Source organism: Semicossyphus pulcher, unplaced genomic scaffold, assembly GCF_022749685.1.
Source record: "Semicossyphus pulcher isolate SPU_LCO1_2020_fin unplaced genomic scaffold, fSemPul1.0.p SCAF_14, whole genome shotgun sequence".
Lineage (NCBI taxonomy): Eukaryota > Metazoa > Chordata > Actinopteri > Labriformes > Labridae > Semicossyphus > Semicossyphus pulcher.
This window is the reverse complement of record NW_027211648.1, coordinates 29,311,544-29,328,142: the sequence shown is the minus strand read 5'-3', so window position 1 is coordinate 29,328,142 and position 16,599 is coordinate 29,311,544. Positions and strand designations below refer to the sequence as shown.

Genomic DNA, 16,599 nt, shown 5'->3' with positions numbered 1-16,599 from the left:
TGCAAACTAACCTAGCCCACCTGCATGGCTAGTTTCACACTCCTCCAGGTCTTCGTCGTCACTCGAACACTCTGCAGACGACACGATTTCATCTGCTGAATGCTGCACGGGGCCGAGCGTTGGTCATCAGCCGCAGCAAAGAAACCCCGAGCACAACAAAGACGCACAAAGACGAGGAAGAGATATTAAAAGTTAGAAGGTGCATGAAAATACATTTTTTTCAACCTGGGAAAAAACTAGTTTGATAAAAAGATCTTTACTCAAGGTGCACTAGTTTTCTGAGATCTCATATTTAAAGTTGTCATGGCGGAGTTATCAGCCAGCCAAAGAACGGAATTTAGATCACATGATAACATGAGGCTACTGATGGTTGGAGATGCAAACTCATCACTGTTCAAAAGATGCTCTGTGCAGTCAAATGTGAATGTCACTGATGATCAACTGACTCCTGGTTGATGACCTCTGACCTCTTCCCAGTTGATGTTATGAGGGGTTTTGTATCTGATGTTAGCAGACAGTCTGTTTCTGTGTTTAATCAGTCTCGATTTCCCCCCAACTTTATTGGGTTTGTGCCAAAGTTTCTTACCTAATAGATACCAGCAGAGATCTGACCCTTTTAATCGCTTCAAAACAAATGGCCTGCAAGTTCTTCTAACTAGTGGTGCTGTCACTATTCATTCAAAACCTGGTGAAATATTAATGGTTCGAACTGTAATGATGTGATTGAATTCAAAATTGAAGCACAGCAGGTAACGCTTGCCCACATACAAATCAGTAACCTGCTGTCCAGAGTCCCAGAGTGCTATCCGTTTAAAGTAGCGTGCCTTGTATTCCAACACATGGCGATAACACGCTGCCTGCTACAAACCAACGGAGAGAGCTAATGAGCCGAGCCGTCGTTAACCTTTCCTGCTTCAGCGTCCCGACCGTAGTCAGAGAGCACAGCGGAGACTTATTGTTGTTCTGCTCCAGGACTGAAGCTGTAGCTAGCTTCGAGGCTAACGCCTGTCGCTTTAATCAGCCAGCAGCAAGCATGACACGGGAGCGCGGCTTGAGTCTTGTGGAGTCGTAGGCTCTATTATCCACACACACAGCCTACACTGTGCGTTAGGTATGTTGTGTATGCAGCTACCGATCACTCTTTTCTCTGCTCTTCTGCTGCTCCTGACACTTCGAGCACTTAGCTCTTCCCAAAGTAGCCGTGCTACAGCGTCACATTGAATTCATTCAAACCTGATTTTTGGGAACAGCCCTACTAACTAGTGTTTTTGCTGATGTCTTTGTGGGAGTATTCTAAATTATCTAAATTCATCACGTCCGTAGAATCTTCCCAACCTGAACTAAAAGATCATGTCAGTTCTGCTCTGGTTTCAGTTCTGGTTTTATATCAGATCAATTTACACAGAATCACCACAACAAAGATCTCCAGCAGCCACTTTATGGTCGCCCGTTTAAACGTCAATTATAACATTATGACGTCAACGAATGGACAACATGTCATCAAGTAAGACAGAAACCTTTGCTTTCCCTGATTTCCAGCAGTTTGCAACAGCCCATGTCTTGTGACTTGAATACTTTGGTTTGACATTCTGTACGGGAAGTTCCATGAAAGGGAGTCCGGTTCAATCGTGTGCTTAAGTTGAGATTCTCACCGTTCAGTTCTTAAACCTTTTGGGAGTTTCAGACTTTGTCAGCAAGAACTCTCTATCAAAAAATAAATTGGCAAGATAGATGAGTCATCTTCTCAACAATTGGATGAGTGCATGAGTGGCATACACCAAGAGAACAGTACAGGCACGAATGCTTGACCTCTACAGTGAAGGGACCTGGTGGTTCTGTTATGCTGCGGGGCATTTTACTGATTTGGTCCACTTGTTTACTTAAAAGGCAGAGTTACTGCCAATCAACACAAAGTTGTTCTGCTTGATCAGCTTCATCCTGTGATGAAACATTTGTATCCCTACGGAAGTGGTCTCTCCAGGAAGGCAACGCCCCGTCGATAAGGCACAGGGGGTTGTGAGAATGATGTGAATCAGTAATCGGATCTCAAGATTTTAAACTGGCACATCAGAGTGCATTCTCCAGCACAGTCATCAAACTCTAAATAAGGCAATATCTTTTGGGAGATTGGCGTTTCATGCTTCCAGTAGAGTCTTGTAGAATCAATGCGAAGAGCCATTGAAACTGCTCTCCCAGAACGTGGTGACCCAGCTCCCTACAGAGAAACTTTATGTGCCTTTTTGTTTAATGGCTCATAGTTTTTATGGAAGTGTGTCGTTACCTGTACAGTTGAGGATGATCTGTGTTTCCTTGTGGTCGTTGTGGACATCATGGTAGTTGTCTCAATGAATGTAGTGGACATCTCTGGAGACATGGCTGTAGTCCTGGCTGAGCCTCCCCCACTGGGCACATCACCTACCAACCTCACACTGCCATTAATCTTGATGTTAGGGTTGCCCTCAGCAGCCATGTTCAACACCTTGAGGCCATTGTAATAAAGGCCCGACAGCTGACCCTGAAAGGGCCGGCTGCGATCGCTACCCCCGATAACGACTGTTGCTTGGGTGTTGAAAATTGTTAGCTGCCGTCCTAGAGGAGACATTTAGATGTAAGAGATTTTCAACACAGAAAAACACCTTGAACACACTTTAAGCTGCACTATTCATGTACAACAACAGGGCCTTATTTTTGTGGTGGTGCAACAACCAGTGCAAGCAGTGCTTCATTTTGACTTGTCCGTGTTGTATTTTAGCTGCCAGCACAGTGGACATGGTGTAACAGTGGAAGAAGAAGTGAAAACAGGCGGGAGGTTCATTCCAATGAGGCAGCTAGTTGTTGATATTTTGGTGGAAGTTGGGTCTAAAACATACGACCAGGAATAGAACACTAGTAGTATGCATTTAAATCTGCATTTAATCACATTTAATATGGTTAAACCAGGCTGCACTGATAAACAAATATGGATGACTCTTAGAGTATCTGTTGTCCACAGCGGATTAAAGTCCATCTGAAGGCAGCAGCACAGAAATGTTGATAACAGAGGTCTTCACAGGTCTACCAGAACCTGAGGACCCCGGACCCGGACAGATTCGGGTCCACATATTACGTGGTCAAACGGGTCCGGGTCGGGACTCGTTCTATAATCCTCGGTTCCGGGTCTGTTCAACTTTATGTGTAATACCCGAGTGGATCCGGGAAGACCCGGCCATGATTAGAGAGACTTTATGATTAAAGTGCTGTGTGCGTCTGTGTGTGTATTTTAACTTACAACAATGTGTCATTCACATGAGAACGTGCGGGAAATAAAGAGGAAAAAAATGGAAGAAAGAGCAACAACGTGTTGAGTGGCGTTCACGTGACTGCAGGTACAGAGACAAATTGAAGCCAAAGCCGGTAATGATGGATACCTTCCTCGCTGATGTGGATAAAAAAGCTAAAAGACGATAATTATAAAGAGGTAAAACCTCATTGATGCAAATTGTGGACAAAGGCGAGAAGAAAGTAAGCGCAGTGTGTGACACGTGTGTGTGGATTCTAAACGAGCTGCACATTTGTCATCCGTCAATTACGGGTCTCTTAGGGTTTGGGCACGAAATTTTGTACCCGTGAAGACCTCTAGTTGTTAATTCTTCAGCCTCCTGTTTGAACATTGCTGTTGCACCATCGACCGTATATAAGACGTGGACGTAACCTCTTGGTTCCACCAGTGAAGCACAGGTGCCTAAAACCTGCAACCTCTCTCATAGCATGCAGGTGAAGACTCCCATGTTGCTGAAAAGAAAACTGATTATAAAGAAGTTGATGAGAAAGTTATTTGACTTCTCAGTGGATTTATTTGAGTTTAGTGTCAGAATTGTTAGTTGCTTCGAGTCTTCTTCAAGACAGCATGATGTTCATATAGTAAATTACGACCCCATTAAGAGTAAAATCAACAACAATCAAGGGTACGCTTCAGGGCGTGGCTACCTGTGATTGACACGTCGATACCACAATGTCCTGCCAACCAGGACAGAGGTGTAGCTTGTCCATATATGGTCATTTCTGGCTCCAAAAAAATAAGAAGTCAAGGGCCAAAATGCCAAACTCAGAATGGTACATGTCCACAAACCAATGGGTCACTCAAAGGTGGCTACATCCACTTCTTACACACAGTCACAGGCGTCCACTATTTTGATTAAATTACCAGCATATGACTTTAATACTTGCACCATTTTACGGAGGCGTGTCTTAATTTTTTGTCTTGTGGTCCCATTTTACTGTCTCATCTGTTTCAGAGCTATAAGCTGGTAATGAAACCGCCTGACAGTGTGTTTACCCCTCTCTTTTACGCTGCTGGAATCACATGAAACAAAGAAGTCACCCACGCAGCCTGTGCACCTGAGAGCTCCGTACTTTGCGCTGGTTGTTGCACTTGCACGATTAAAAAAGCCCCCTCAGAGTCTACAGCCATGCTTACATGAATATGCAGTGCATTTATTTTTTTATATTTTAATTTATTTTACAATTTATTTGTTCATTTTTATACACTTATTTAGTTCTGAAGGTTTATATATTCTTTTTAGCCCACAAGAAGCTCCATACAAGGTTGCATGCACGTTCATTCATAGATATATCTCAGTGTGGTGAAAACAAACAAAGCATAACAACATGTTTGTTTAAAGTTACCTTTCTCCTGCAGCCACTCCTCTACTGGTCGGGCGTATTTGAAAGGAATTTTCTTATTGGCCATTTGAATGCGTTCAATGTCGCTGTTCCCTTTAAAGTTTAAGGAGACATTTATAACAACATTTATTGATGGTCAGCATCATATCAGCTTCAGTCTTATATTTACAACATGTTTAAAAGACTTTAGCAGGAGATTACATTTCTATTTAATCTGTTTAAGAAGAAGTGGGCTTCATTATGTTTTGTTTTTTACGCAAGAAAAACAAACAACATACAAAAACAGAAGTGTGTTCATGTGGATGACAAGTTTGGGAAGTTTGTGTTTTATCAGTTCCTCTCTGAGTTCTCTCTGACGCTGACGTCACATTTCAAGAGCATCTATGCAGCAACAAGAAGGGTAAAAATACGGTTTACTTAAATACCTAAGAAAAGGCCTGTAAGCCAGAAGCCACACCCCCTTCACTGCTTATGCATCTTCATTGTCGGTCCATGCACAACAGTCAAGAAGCTGAAGTGCTGCTACATAAATGCATGACGTCTGGCTTGTCATAAGCACGTTCCTCATGTTCCCCTCGACCTGAGAATTTCTGCGCTCGCTCTCAGACGTGAGGAAGGTAAAGCAGCCGCTCCAGTACAAACACGCTCACTCTAAGTCTTCCTGTTAGGACTCATGTTCCAGAGCAATCAGTGATAAGATCTTATGACCTGCAATATCCCCGTGTGAAGTTGTTACTGTAGATTGTGTCATGGGACACAGGTCAGCCAGTGCATCATGGTGTCCGGTACACCAGCCTCTTTAACACACGGTGCTGAGCCTGCAGCTTATAACTTGAAGGGTGTTTTATTTTGAAATGGTGTTATGCAGAACCACATGTTATTAAAAAGAAAGGTCATTTTGGTGGCAGTGAAAACAATATTTTGTTTACTTTTGGGAAATGAATCTTCATTGCTCTGACTTTTAAAATGTTTAAGAAACGGGTCAAAGAAAAGAGGTCCCAGTGACCTTTGACCTGAGAGCAGGGTTTCCATCCGGTACGATTTTTTACCGGTAAAATCAGCTGAAGTCCGAATTATTAAAATCCCCCGGTCTGGTGAAAATAATTTATGTTCAACAAAAAACAAAAATCACTGATTCATTTTAACTCCGTCCCTTCAGCACTTCAGGAATATGCTAAACCAGCCATCCGAACCGTTATTGGTCATTTTGACAAAGGAATTACAGACGAGGACGCGTCAGCAGCAACAGCTACTCTCATCGATGATGACAGCAGGAGCGGATCCAGACTTTTTTGACTGGGTTGGCCCAACTGGGGCACTGACCTATGCAGGGGTGGCCTGATGTATGTGTCCACACACATGCAAATAAATAGCATTTAATGAACCCTTCCTTCTAAGCTTAATTCTTTAAGGACTCAAACAGAAGACGTGTGGTCAGATTAACAATTAAGGAAATGTGCCACACTGAAATGGAAAGAAAGCTACTAGCAGCCTGTTGGAACACAGCCCAAATAGTTGACTTTAATAGTCCGGCCTCTGACAAGGCAAACAGCCAATCGTAGTTTAGGATTTTGGGGTGGCAGTTGAGTTGGCCAATCAGATTTTATGGGGGGCCCAGGCCACCCCTCTGGATCCGCCCCTGGATGACAGCGCTCTGCGGCTGTGGAGGCTTGAATTTCTCCACGGCCTGCGAAGTCCTCATCAGGGATTTCAGTGAAATATCTCCTGATTAATAAACTATAAACTAATATTAGTTTGTGAGAGAGTGCGCATGCATGTGGAGAGCGCGGACACGGCGCAGAAAGTGCTCATTTGAGAATGAGACGTGTTCCGCTAGATTTCAGTTTAGTGAAGTGAATGAACTGAACTGTAGACGGGAGTCCTTGTTTACAGTGACAGACAGTGATGGCTGCGACTCCTCCGCAGGTTGGAGTGCCACAGTTACGTGCATCATACATACAGTTTTGGAAAATCATTGTAGGGACGATTTTCCCGGCCCCCAGCCTGCCTATCAATTCTTTTTAAGCTGAATAAATGCAGATGATATTTGACCGTAATTTCACCCATTTGTCCGTAACACTGAAAGCTTCCAGGACAGGTGGACCGGCACTGATTTTTTTGAACAGAAACCTGCCTTAGAGCACTAAATTCTTATCAGGTCAACCTTGACATATAAACGTATGTATGGACGAACAGAAGGAAATATCTGCTCAGACCTGTAGCTACCCTTTATTCAGTCTAAGACTCATCAAGTATGTCTGCGAGCTGCATGTAATGTGACAGATTAAGAATATGTATCCACACATGTTTATATTACACATATTACATCAATGAGCTGTTCTGCAGCATGTTGCAGATCCCGCTGCTCACCAGCAGAGGTCCACAAAGCTCACAGATTTCATAATAACCCTTCAAACAGTTGATCATTTTAATGGCGTGGGTGTTTGTTTCAGCCACTTCATAGAAAGAAGAATGAAAAAAGCACAGGAGAAGACCCCTGAGAGGAACTGTAGTGCTACTTTATTCCCTCACTCCTTCGCTGCTGCGACTCTAACAGACTGTCGTGTGCACTCAAAGTCTGAACTTGTGGCTGTTTGAAGCTTAAAAGCGTTAGTAAAGTGTTAGTAACACAGAAGGAGCGAACAGAAGCAGGAGCTGAACAGATAGTTCAGCATGTAGAGATGATTCTTATGTGATGGGAAAGATTCATAAGTGCTGTACCTGTTGGGAAGTGCTCATTGATGGACCAGTTATCCACCTGCAGCGTAGCATTGCCACCATTCCTGGTGAAGCGGACCACATGATACTTCCCATCATTCACTGGGGTACTGGCCTCCTGCACGCTGATGTCCACTGTGCCGATGTTGAACGTCACTCCTATCTTCCCTTGTTGCTGAAATGAGAAAACACGATTTTATTTCCTATGGTCTCACGTAGCATCGATTTAAAGAGATACACCAAACAGTAAATGTAGAGTAAACAAAAGAGAACTGTGTATGAGAAACGTACTATGTGCAGCATGAGATAGTCCCCCAGCCCAGGTGCGCTGTCGATCCGGACCAGGATGCCTTCTTTCAGGGAGGTGCTAAAGCCGACGGTCAGCCGGTCCGTCCTGGTGCTCGGCCTCTCATTGGCCGGCCAGTTGAATGTGATGAGGCCTCCTCCTTTGCCAAAGATGTACGTCGTCCCAGCTGAACAGAGAAGGAGGAGGAGGTATAAAAAACTCTGGAGTAAAACAGAGACCACATCCTAACTCTGAATCTCCAACAGGTAGCTCGAGGACTGGATTTTAATAGCTCGCCAAGAGGTTCACACACTCTGTACAAAAAGTAAAAGACTCTTCCCACTTCAATTCAATCAAATACACAGATGTCCCGCCCCCTCCAATACAAAATAATAGCTGTCAATAAAAAACAGTGATGCTCCTGGCAAGTCTTTCAATGTCTGAGCCTAACCAATCACAGCAACGTTGCAGCAACCTCCATCGACAGGTCGGGTCAGTTATGCTGTACGCTAGTTGAGCTAAGTTCGGTGCTGTTAGCCTGTTTAGTCAGATTTGTGCTGGACAGTGAAGGTGGCCACGCCAAGCAAAAGCCTCAACATAGTCTTTCCACGGGGAGTGAGAACGTTTTTATTCAAGCATGTGAAGGACGAGTGTGTGTGGTACCAACGTAAGAAAAGGAATGTTAACGCCTTAATGTTAACGAAGCAGAAGGTGGCGGTAATGCACCTCAAAAACAAGAAGAAGAAGACGAGTATCATCAGCTGTGTAACATTGTTTATGTTGTCGTTCCAGTGTAGAAAAGTGTGCGAATCACATGATCCCAAGCCCGTACACTGGAGCTGACCTTTGCACTCTGCCTGCTATGATTCATGTTTTGGAGCACATCTGAAGATCGACCCTCTCACCTACAGTTCTACGGTATCAGCCCTGGTCGTGCAAGTCAGAGGATGAGATCGGTGGTGCTGCGCGCATACGCAGAGTTCGGAAGAGACATTATAAAAAGCAGTCCACTCTGTGGTTTGGTATGGTTAGCTTTCACATCTGATGTGTACCGCACCCGAGTACACATGAACCGTACTCGAGACCACCTTTTCAAGTGGATCAACAAACCGTGCTCGAGTACGGTACACAGTGTTCACACTAATCAAATGAACCGGACTTTGGGGTCAAGTGTACTCGGACCCGGGCTCGGGTCCCTAATGTGAAAGCCCCCTTATTGAACATGATCTCAGTTTATATGATAATTTCAGAACATAACCTTTTACTGGAGCTGCTCAGTGAGTTTATTTCAGTTCATCAAGTTCCCACTAAGTAAGATGACATCATACCACATCGAGAAACGTCTGCAGAGATCTCATAAACACAGAAAACACTCTGCTCTTCTTCTGACTGATTTGAAGATTGAAGCTCTTTGAGTCTGTGATTGTGACCCGGTGCTACCTGCAGTGGTTCTTCATCTTCTCACTTGTCAAACTGAAAGCGTGCTGCAAAAACATTTCTGTCCGCTGATGATGACAGAGAGCAGGAGGGAAGAGTCTATCAGGGGCAGCGTGGTGCTGCATGTTAAGACAACTTTCTGTGCTTTCTCACATCTGGTTTCATTAACCTGTGTGTGCTGATTTTGACAAATGCAGTTATATAAACATATTGATCTGCAGCAGCAAGCAGATTTCAGGTCTTTAGATGTTGAGTCCAAGTAAAAAAAAGTTTTTCCAATCAATCAATGACAAAAATATAACACAATGATTGAAATTACACCAAATGTTTTACTCGTGTTTTATTGAGTCAGTGCTCACCTTTTCCCTGGTCTGTTGGTTTGGGACAGACTGCAGGTGCTGTGTTGTTAAGGTGTGCAGTAAAATTGCTGCTGTCGCCTTCCTCACCTCTATAAAGTGAGGTCTTCTAAGAAGGCTCCCTTTGGGTCGCAGATACATTCAGCCAAAATGCAGGACTAACAGATTCAGAAAACTGAACACTTGGACATAAATCAGCAGGATAAGAACTAACTATAATGACAGAAACCATGTTTGAGAAAAATGTATTTGACGTGTATTTTGATTTTATAGTTTGACTCATGTCCCATCTGTTAACATGGAGGAGGCGGGCCTTATGAGCTATACTGCAGCCAGTCAGCAGGGGGCGATAGAGAGGATTTGGCTTCACTTTTAGGGAGCTGTCAGGGTGTCCATGTTTTATATAATCTGTGTCCCAGTCCAGCGGCTGTCCCAATTTGAAGACTCTTTCAGATGCGGCCGACCAATGCGTCCTCTGTTTCCCCGGCCGCAAAGGATCCATTGGGTGCATCCTTCCCGGCCCACCGTATCCCAAGATGCATTGCGCGGCAATTCAAACGAGATGGTGGACTTTTACGCGGCCGAGGAACACACTTTAAAATGTAAACGTTTTTGGTTTCAACTCAGTCGAATAGCTAGTGTTACACATGTTTAAGAAAACGAAAGGGCCCTTGAAACAAATTATCTTTAAAATAAGAGGTTAATTTGCGCTACGTTAGTTATGTTAGCTAGTTAGCATGCTAGCTACCTGTTGCTAGGCGCCAGGAGCGGCGTTTGGTGACGCAAGGGTAGACCAGACCGTCTCATTTGAATTCGGCTTTAACAGTCTACGCAGGCTATGAATGGAGCGTCCTCCATGGACCCGCTCCTTCGAAGGCTGCAGCCCCTGGATTGAGACGCAGCTGTTGTCTATGCTCAAGATATTAACCTTGAGCTACTGCCAGTATTTGCTACTGGTTGTTATTATCCTCACACCACTGACTAGAGTGGCTGAAGGACTATCACTGCAACACTATTACTACCATGCACCAGGCACTGCTCCCTCACATCCACTTGAAAAATGCACACATCAGAAAACTGTTAACGTGGACGAGGATCCAGCTGGAAACAATCCGTTACATGTGTGTTATATTGTCTTCCTTCAGACTATTTATCATCTATACCCAGGTTACAGCTCTGCCCACATTTAGGTATTTTGAAAGCACTTCTTAGCCACACACACACACACACACACACACACACACACACACCTGGCCACTCCAATGCTGTTGCGTGGAAAAGAATCATGATTGCAATAATCACAACCTAATGAGGACCAAAAGGTGTCCCGCTGCAATCACCACAACACTCATTTATCCACAGGTCACAGCAGATAAACACTCAGCTCTGCACAGGCAGCTACACAGAGTTTTCTCTCCCAGGAGCCTGATTAAAGGCCCTTGAATCACTTAAACAAAAAGTTGTTACACAGGGAATAGAAAGAGTCGGGCCATGATAGAAGAAACTTTAACTCAAAAAAAATACATAACACTTCAAGCTAGCAAATGATTTCACTGCAGCCAATGATACCTGCTGCATAGAGACGGGTAATGTGAAAGATAATTAGATGAAACAAATAGGGATGTCCCTTAATAGTCGAAGTGGACCCTCAGCACACCCTGAGTCGACTCACATTTTGTCAGTTGAATCTCTGAGGCCGGAGATGAGCTTGCATTTAACTACGTGTTTGCGTGTGCATTCCTTGCGTCTGTTTGGAGCGTCGGCTCTGCACGTCCTCGAAAATGAACGCTATGTGTACGCAAGATGCAGTCTGCACATGAGCAGTAGGGGCAGTGTAGAGGCAGAGGGCATGTGACAGGGTCAACACAGCAGCAGGGACAACAACGGCAGGAAGTTCTGAAGACAAGCCGATAGACAGAGTCCACACTATCCACATCTGTGCGATGTGTCGTTGCCGCTGCGCAGAGACAAACATGCCTGTCAAACAGCTGCAGACAGATAAGTTCTGTTTTAGAAGTCGTCGTGGAAACCTGCAAAACTAAATGGAAACAAGTCCGGGAGCGTTACGTCTGAGCACGGAGGAACATGTTGGAGGGACAGAGCAGGGACGGTGCAGACGGTGTGTTCTGTCTGAACACATAATCTGCCGTGATCTCAGAATGAACATCACAGTAACCTCCTCAAGTGTCGCCATGTCTGTTGTTTACATCCCGCACATACAGTAGTTGCATACGGCCTGAGCTCTCTGGTGTGCCCTCTAGAGGTATCCTCCAGTAACACATGTGGAACGTATAACAATTAGGTTCATGATGCAGCCGGTTGTGTACGCGAATGCAAGGTTAAAAAGCAAGAATATCTCCGGCCTTATTGTTCACAAAATTTTACCAGGAGCTGAATTATCTGCAGAGATCTGTTCTGCTCCAGAGCAAACAGAATGAGTGATTTAAAGCAGTAAAAACACTGAATAATGTGGTTTCAAGTTAGAAATCAACTTATATCTGATGCAAGCTGAGCTGTTTTCAACTACTGTCAGTTAAGGGTAAGTTCTTTGAATCGTCATTTCTGGATGTTATCTTCAGACATTTCAACCAGGAGACCAGAGTCCAATTCCTGTGTGAAACCAAAAGTCAATTTTAAACTCTTTCAAGTGAACACATTTAAACCTTGTAGTTTAGGTGGCTAAACGTAATAAAAGTGCAAAAATGTTAACCACTTTGCAAGCCTTTCTCAGCTAGCTATATTGTTTACAGACATTGCATATATTATTGGCAGCTTGACTGCTTTATTCTTAAAGTCAGACGTTGCATCACAAACAGCTAACCTGTCTGTGGGGCCTCGTGTGTGTTTATTCACTGCACAGGCATTTCTGTTTGCATGCTCATTTTGGCTGTGTACGTGTAAGAGCGTTAACAACAACCACTACTACACACTATACCTCAGCGTGCAGGCAGCCATTAATCCAGTCATTACTCTTATTTCACCACACAATAAGAAGCCATTTACAAAGCCTTTGGTGATATAATTCATCACAGTGAACATCGTGTCAGCGGTGCATTTGTCTGCGTTGTTTTGGTAGTTTGTATTAATTAAAGAAAAAGTGTTGGGTGACTTTGGAGGTCACCTTGTGGGGGAGGAGCGATGGCGTTGCACACACCTCAGACTGTGCACACTGTGGTTGGAATTAATAGACCAAATGCAGCTCTGCTTAAAATACATTCAGTTCCCTTTCTTCTTATTGTAAGGCCAGACCCTTCAGAGAATTCACTCCAGCTGAGACCTCAACTTCTTCACCTCTCACTCCGACTGAATCCATCCAGCCCACCTGTTTCCTGCTATACTAGTGCAATAAAACACATAGTGTAATGTAACAGCTGTGGGCTATACTACAAACCATGTACAGATCATTGCTGTCATTGCTTAGACGACCTGGCCGGTACACTGAAGGTATCCTCACTTTAAAACTAGCAGAGCAAATGTTAGCGTTAGCTTGGCTCACTGCCTCCCCCTTTGTCATGTGTCCGCACACCAACATAAACACAAATGTTTAACCTGACACAGCTTCATTTTGTGTTTTGAAGAGTTGAAATTATCCCTAGTTTAAATCAAAGTCAAATATCGGCTTAGAATGTGCGATTGGGAAACAGTTTGCAGACGTTTGCTAGCTTGGACCAACCAAGCGGCAACCTCCGGTGTTGAAAAATGAAGCCAGTGCTGAAGTGCAAAGAACTGCGGTTCCTGGAGTGTCCACTTGAGGCTCCAGAAACCAACAAATAAACATGTTTACAGACAGTAAATAAGAGTCAGGAGTTGTTGAGATTAGGGCATATCGTAGCGAAGAGAAGACCGTTTATGTTAAGTTTCTGTCGTTCACCTGCCGCTATGTCACCGGGCGAGCAAGCAGCGAGTCCGCCAATTCTTTAGTCTGATACATAAACGCCTGGAGTCAGTCACCACAAAAAGAACCTCCTCTGTTAAACAAAGTTAAACGAGCTCATTCACGAGTTGATGGATCAGACACAGACTGTTTAGCTTCGCTAACTTGGCGTTTGCCAACCCCTCGCTCCTCTACAGCTCCACCTTTGGTCACTTCTGGCTCCAGTAAACCAACATGGCGACGGCCATATTTCGGCTTCATTTACAGAGTCGAGAAACAAATGGGTAGATGTTAGAGACACCCATCTTATAAAAAATGGCTGTGTATGCTAATGTTTTGGAGAAACAGAACAGAAGTTGATTTTTAGGCCGCTAATGTGGTTGCGGATTGGTGGATTGGACTGTCTCACCAAGACCCTACCAGATAACAGGTTCCTGATATTGGATTAGTTAAGAACTATCAGAGGCATTTCTAACACTGGTGTTATTGGAAGAACTGCAGCTATTGTCACAGCTGTTTATCACATACTGGCTTTGAAGAGGAGTACACTCAATTAGGTGAGAAAAAAGGACAGAGCTAAATTGGTACAAAACAATAGTAACTCTCTTTATCAAACAGGTAGCGTACTGGAACATAGACACTGGATTACTGAAGAAGGCTGAATACCTCCTGAAGGTTTTTCCACTCACCATGCCCCCCCTTCAGTGATGCTGACGACCTGTATATGGAGATGGGAGGCGAGGAGCGGTGCCTCGTTACATGCTGGTGATGCTGCTCAGTGTGAGCATAAGATGATGCTGCCACCACCTGAGGTCCAGGGGCAATCATAGAGTTCTGCTTCGCCGACGCAGCGATACATCCCAGAATCATCCACCCCATCCACGCAGTGTGATAGAGGACAATGAGACTGGGGGCTTGGCAGGAGCCCCCTTTCATGACAACCCATAAAGGTAAAGCACCCATGGGGCACATGGTGGGAGGAGAAAGTATTTAAACACACAAAGAACACGACAAAGTGTTTGAGAGAAAAGTTTCATGATTGAGAAAACTGCATAGTGAGAAAGAACACCACAAACTCAGAGCCACTCAAAGAGTTTGTGGAGATTATTTAACTACAGAAAAATAACAGCTGTCTAAACAAAACACACTTGCCCTATGGCCTGAAGGAAACAGTATGACAAAGAGTCGGGATGAAAGGACACCTCCTGCCTCCTCCTCTGAACGGGACTCGCGGCTCAGCTTGTGGAGCCATTTGCCGGCTCACTACACTCCGCTCACCCCTCTACCTTTCTGCCCATTGCTCCGTCTCTGCTGTCGCTGTGAAAAAAAGACATCTAACTGCAAACTTCCAAAGAAAGATATCCCAAAGCCAGAGAGAGGAGGACTTTGTTTGATCCTGTGAAATTTGCAGAGTGACTTTGCACCGGAGAAGTCGATAAAAACAGAATATTGTACATCCACAGGAACACTTTCTGTCCTCTCCTGAGTGCTCTGCTTGTTTTCCTTTCCAATGTTACTTCCTTAATGTTTTCAAGTATCCATCAAAATCACAGAACGTCACCAAAATGTAAAAATCCTGTTCCCCTGGTATCTGCTTTAAGCAAAAGACCAGCCTCTGATGAATTTTGCCTCACGCACTTCAAGAAAATACAGCAGCAGTGATCTGGATCCCAGAGCAGCAACAGCAAGAGAGAGCGAGAGGGAGAGAGAGATGGGAGGGTGGCAGAGAGAGAGAGAGAGTGGGGGATGAGTGAGACTGGAAAACGCAGAGTGAGATCATTGAGAGACCGAAATTGCTTCAAGAGTGCTCTCTAGCCTTTGTTTCTTCAGCTCCCCTCCTGCGCTTACATTGCTAACTTTAGCTTGGAAATGGAGTCATCATCAAACAACAAACGGGCAACCCACCATAACACAGATTCAGGCCATACAAGTAAAAACAAGGGTCAACATCAGCAGGGCATTCAAGTCCTACAGTACTTTCATGTGATGCTGTTGGTTAATTAGCTTGCTTGCTAACACATAAAAATTTACTATCTTAACTTAGCTAACTAGCTAACGTAGAAAAACACTGTCTTGAGTGGACACCATCAGTTTATTCATCCAGACTTTTAAAGCTGACCTAGCCGGTTCATGGGCTAGCTTACAGTATCAGTTAGCATTAGTTTGCTTGCTAAAACATACAAATGGCTAGCTAGCTAACGTAGCAAAACACTGTCTTGAGTGGATAACGTCAGCTTATCCAGACTTTTAAAGCTGATCTGGCTGGTTTACAAGCTAGTTCACAGTATCGGTTAACATTAGTTTGCTTGCTAACGCATACAAATAGCTAGCTAGCTAACGTAGAAAAACACTATCTTGAGTGGACATCATCATCTCATTCATCCAGACTTTTGAAGCTGACCTAGCTGGTTTACGGGCTAGCCTACAGTATAGGTTAACATACGTTTGTTAATGTAGCAAAACACTAAGTGGATAACGTCAGCTTATCCGGACTTTTAAAGCTGATCTGGCTGGTTTAATTAGGCTACCAATTGTTAATTAATGTATTAGCTAACGTTACAAAGCAAACCAATGCCAGATCCATGCAACGTATCTAAGTTACAGCTAGCTGGCTAATCATGTTGTTTTTTTACTTGCTAACATTATTAATAGCAAAATACTACCTTAGTGGGTATGGTGTGTCTAGCTTGCCAAATAACGCACCAGCTAATGCGCTCCATGCTACTTGTAGTAATATAAAAAAAACTGATCATGCCGAATAATAAATGATGTAGCTAACGTTACATAGCAACGATGTACACCCTAACGATGTGCTGATCAATCTTGTTCATATGTAGGCTATGTCACGTGACTGGTTTGGCTAACGGTATTCACCAAGGTACAAATACAAAGTGAGACTATGAGCAACGTGATCATAACGCAGTTCACTTTTTCCGCATAGTATAAATAAGGAGGAGATAAAGAGGGGACAGATTATCTCACATGATATTATCTGTAAGTGACCAAAAACTGAGGAACTACAAGTTGATTGAATGATCACAGTCTGGCAGTTGATAATGTTGGACGCACACACATCTGGCAATCCCAAGAAACACGCAGTTTTGTCAACTACAGATGACATGTAATTCTTTGTATGACTGTTGTCGAGAACATTTGTTTTAACTAGGGTCCAGTGAAAAACAAGCACAAATAGACTGAGTGTTAAAAATCTAATCTAATGAATGGAAAAGTTTCTCAGGTAGAATAATAAAACAGCTGAAACTGAT

General features: G+C 43.8%; 1 protein-coding gene across 1 annotated transcript in view; it reads right to left on the bottom strand.

The window, feature by feature from the left end:
- LOC138591653 (neurexin-3a-like) overlaps nt 1-16,599 on the bottom strand; it is a 97,402-nt gene that overhangs the window by 14,820 nt on the left and 65,983 nt on the right. Inside the window, 5 exon segments of the mRNA XM_069662306.1 lie at nt 21-102; nt 2,282-2,589; nt 4,666-4,755; nt 7,384-7,555; nt 7,672-7,853. Of these exon segments, the coding sequence (XP_069518407.1) occupies nt 21-102; nt 2,282-2,589; nt 4,666-4,755; nt 7,384-7,555; nt 7,672-7,853 (834 nt within the window).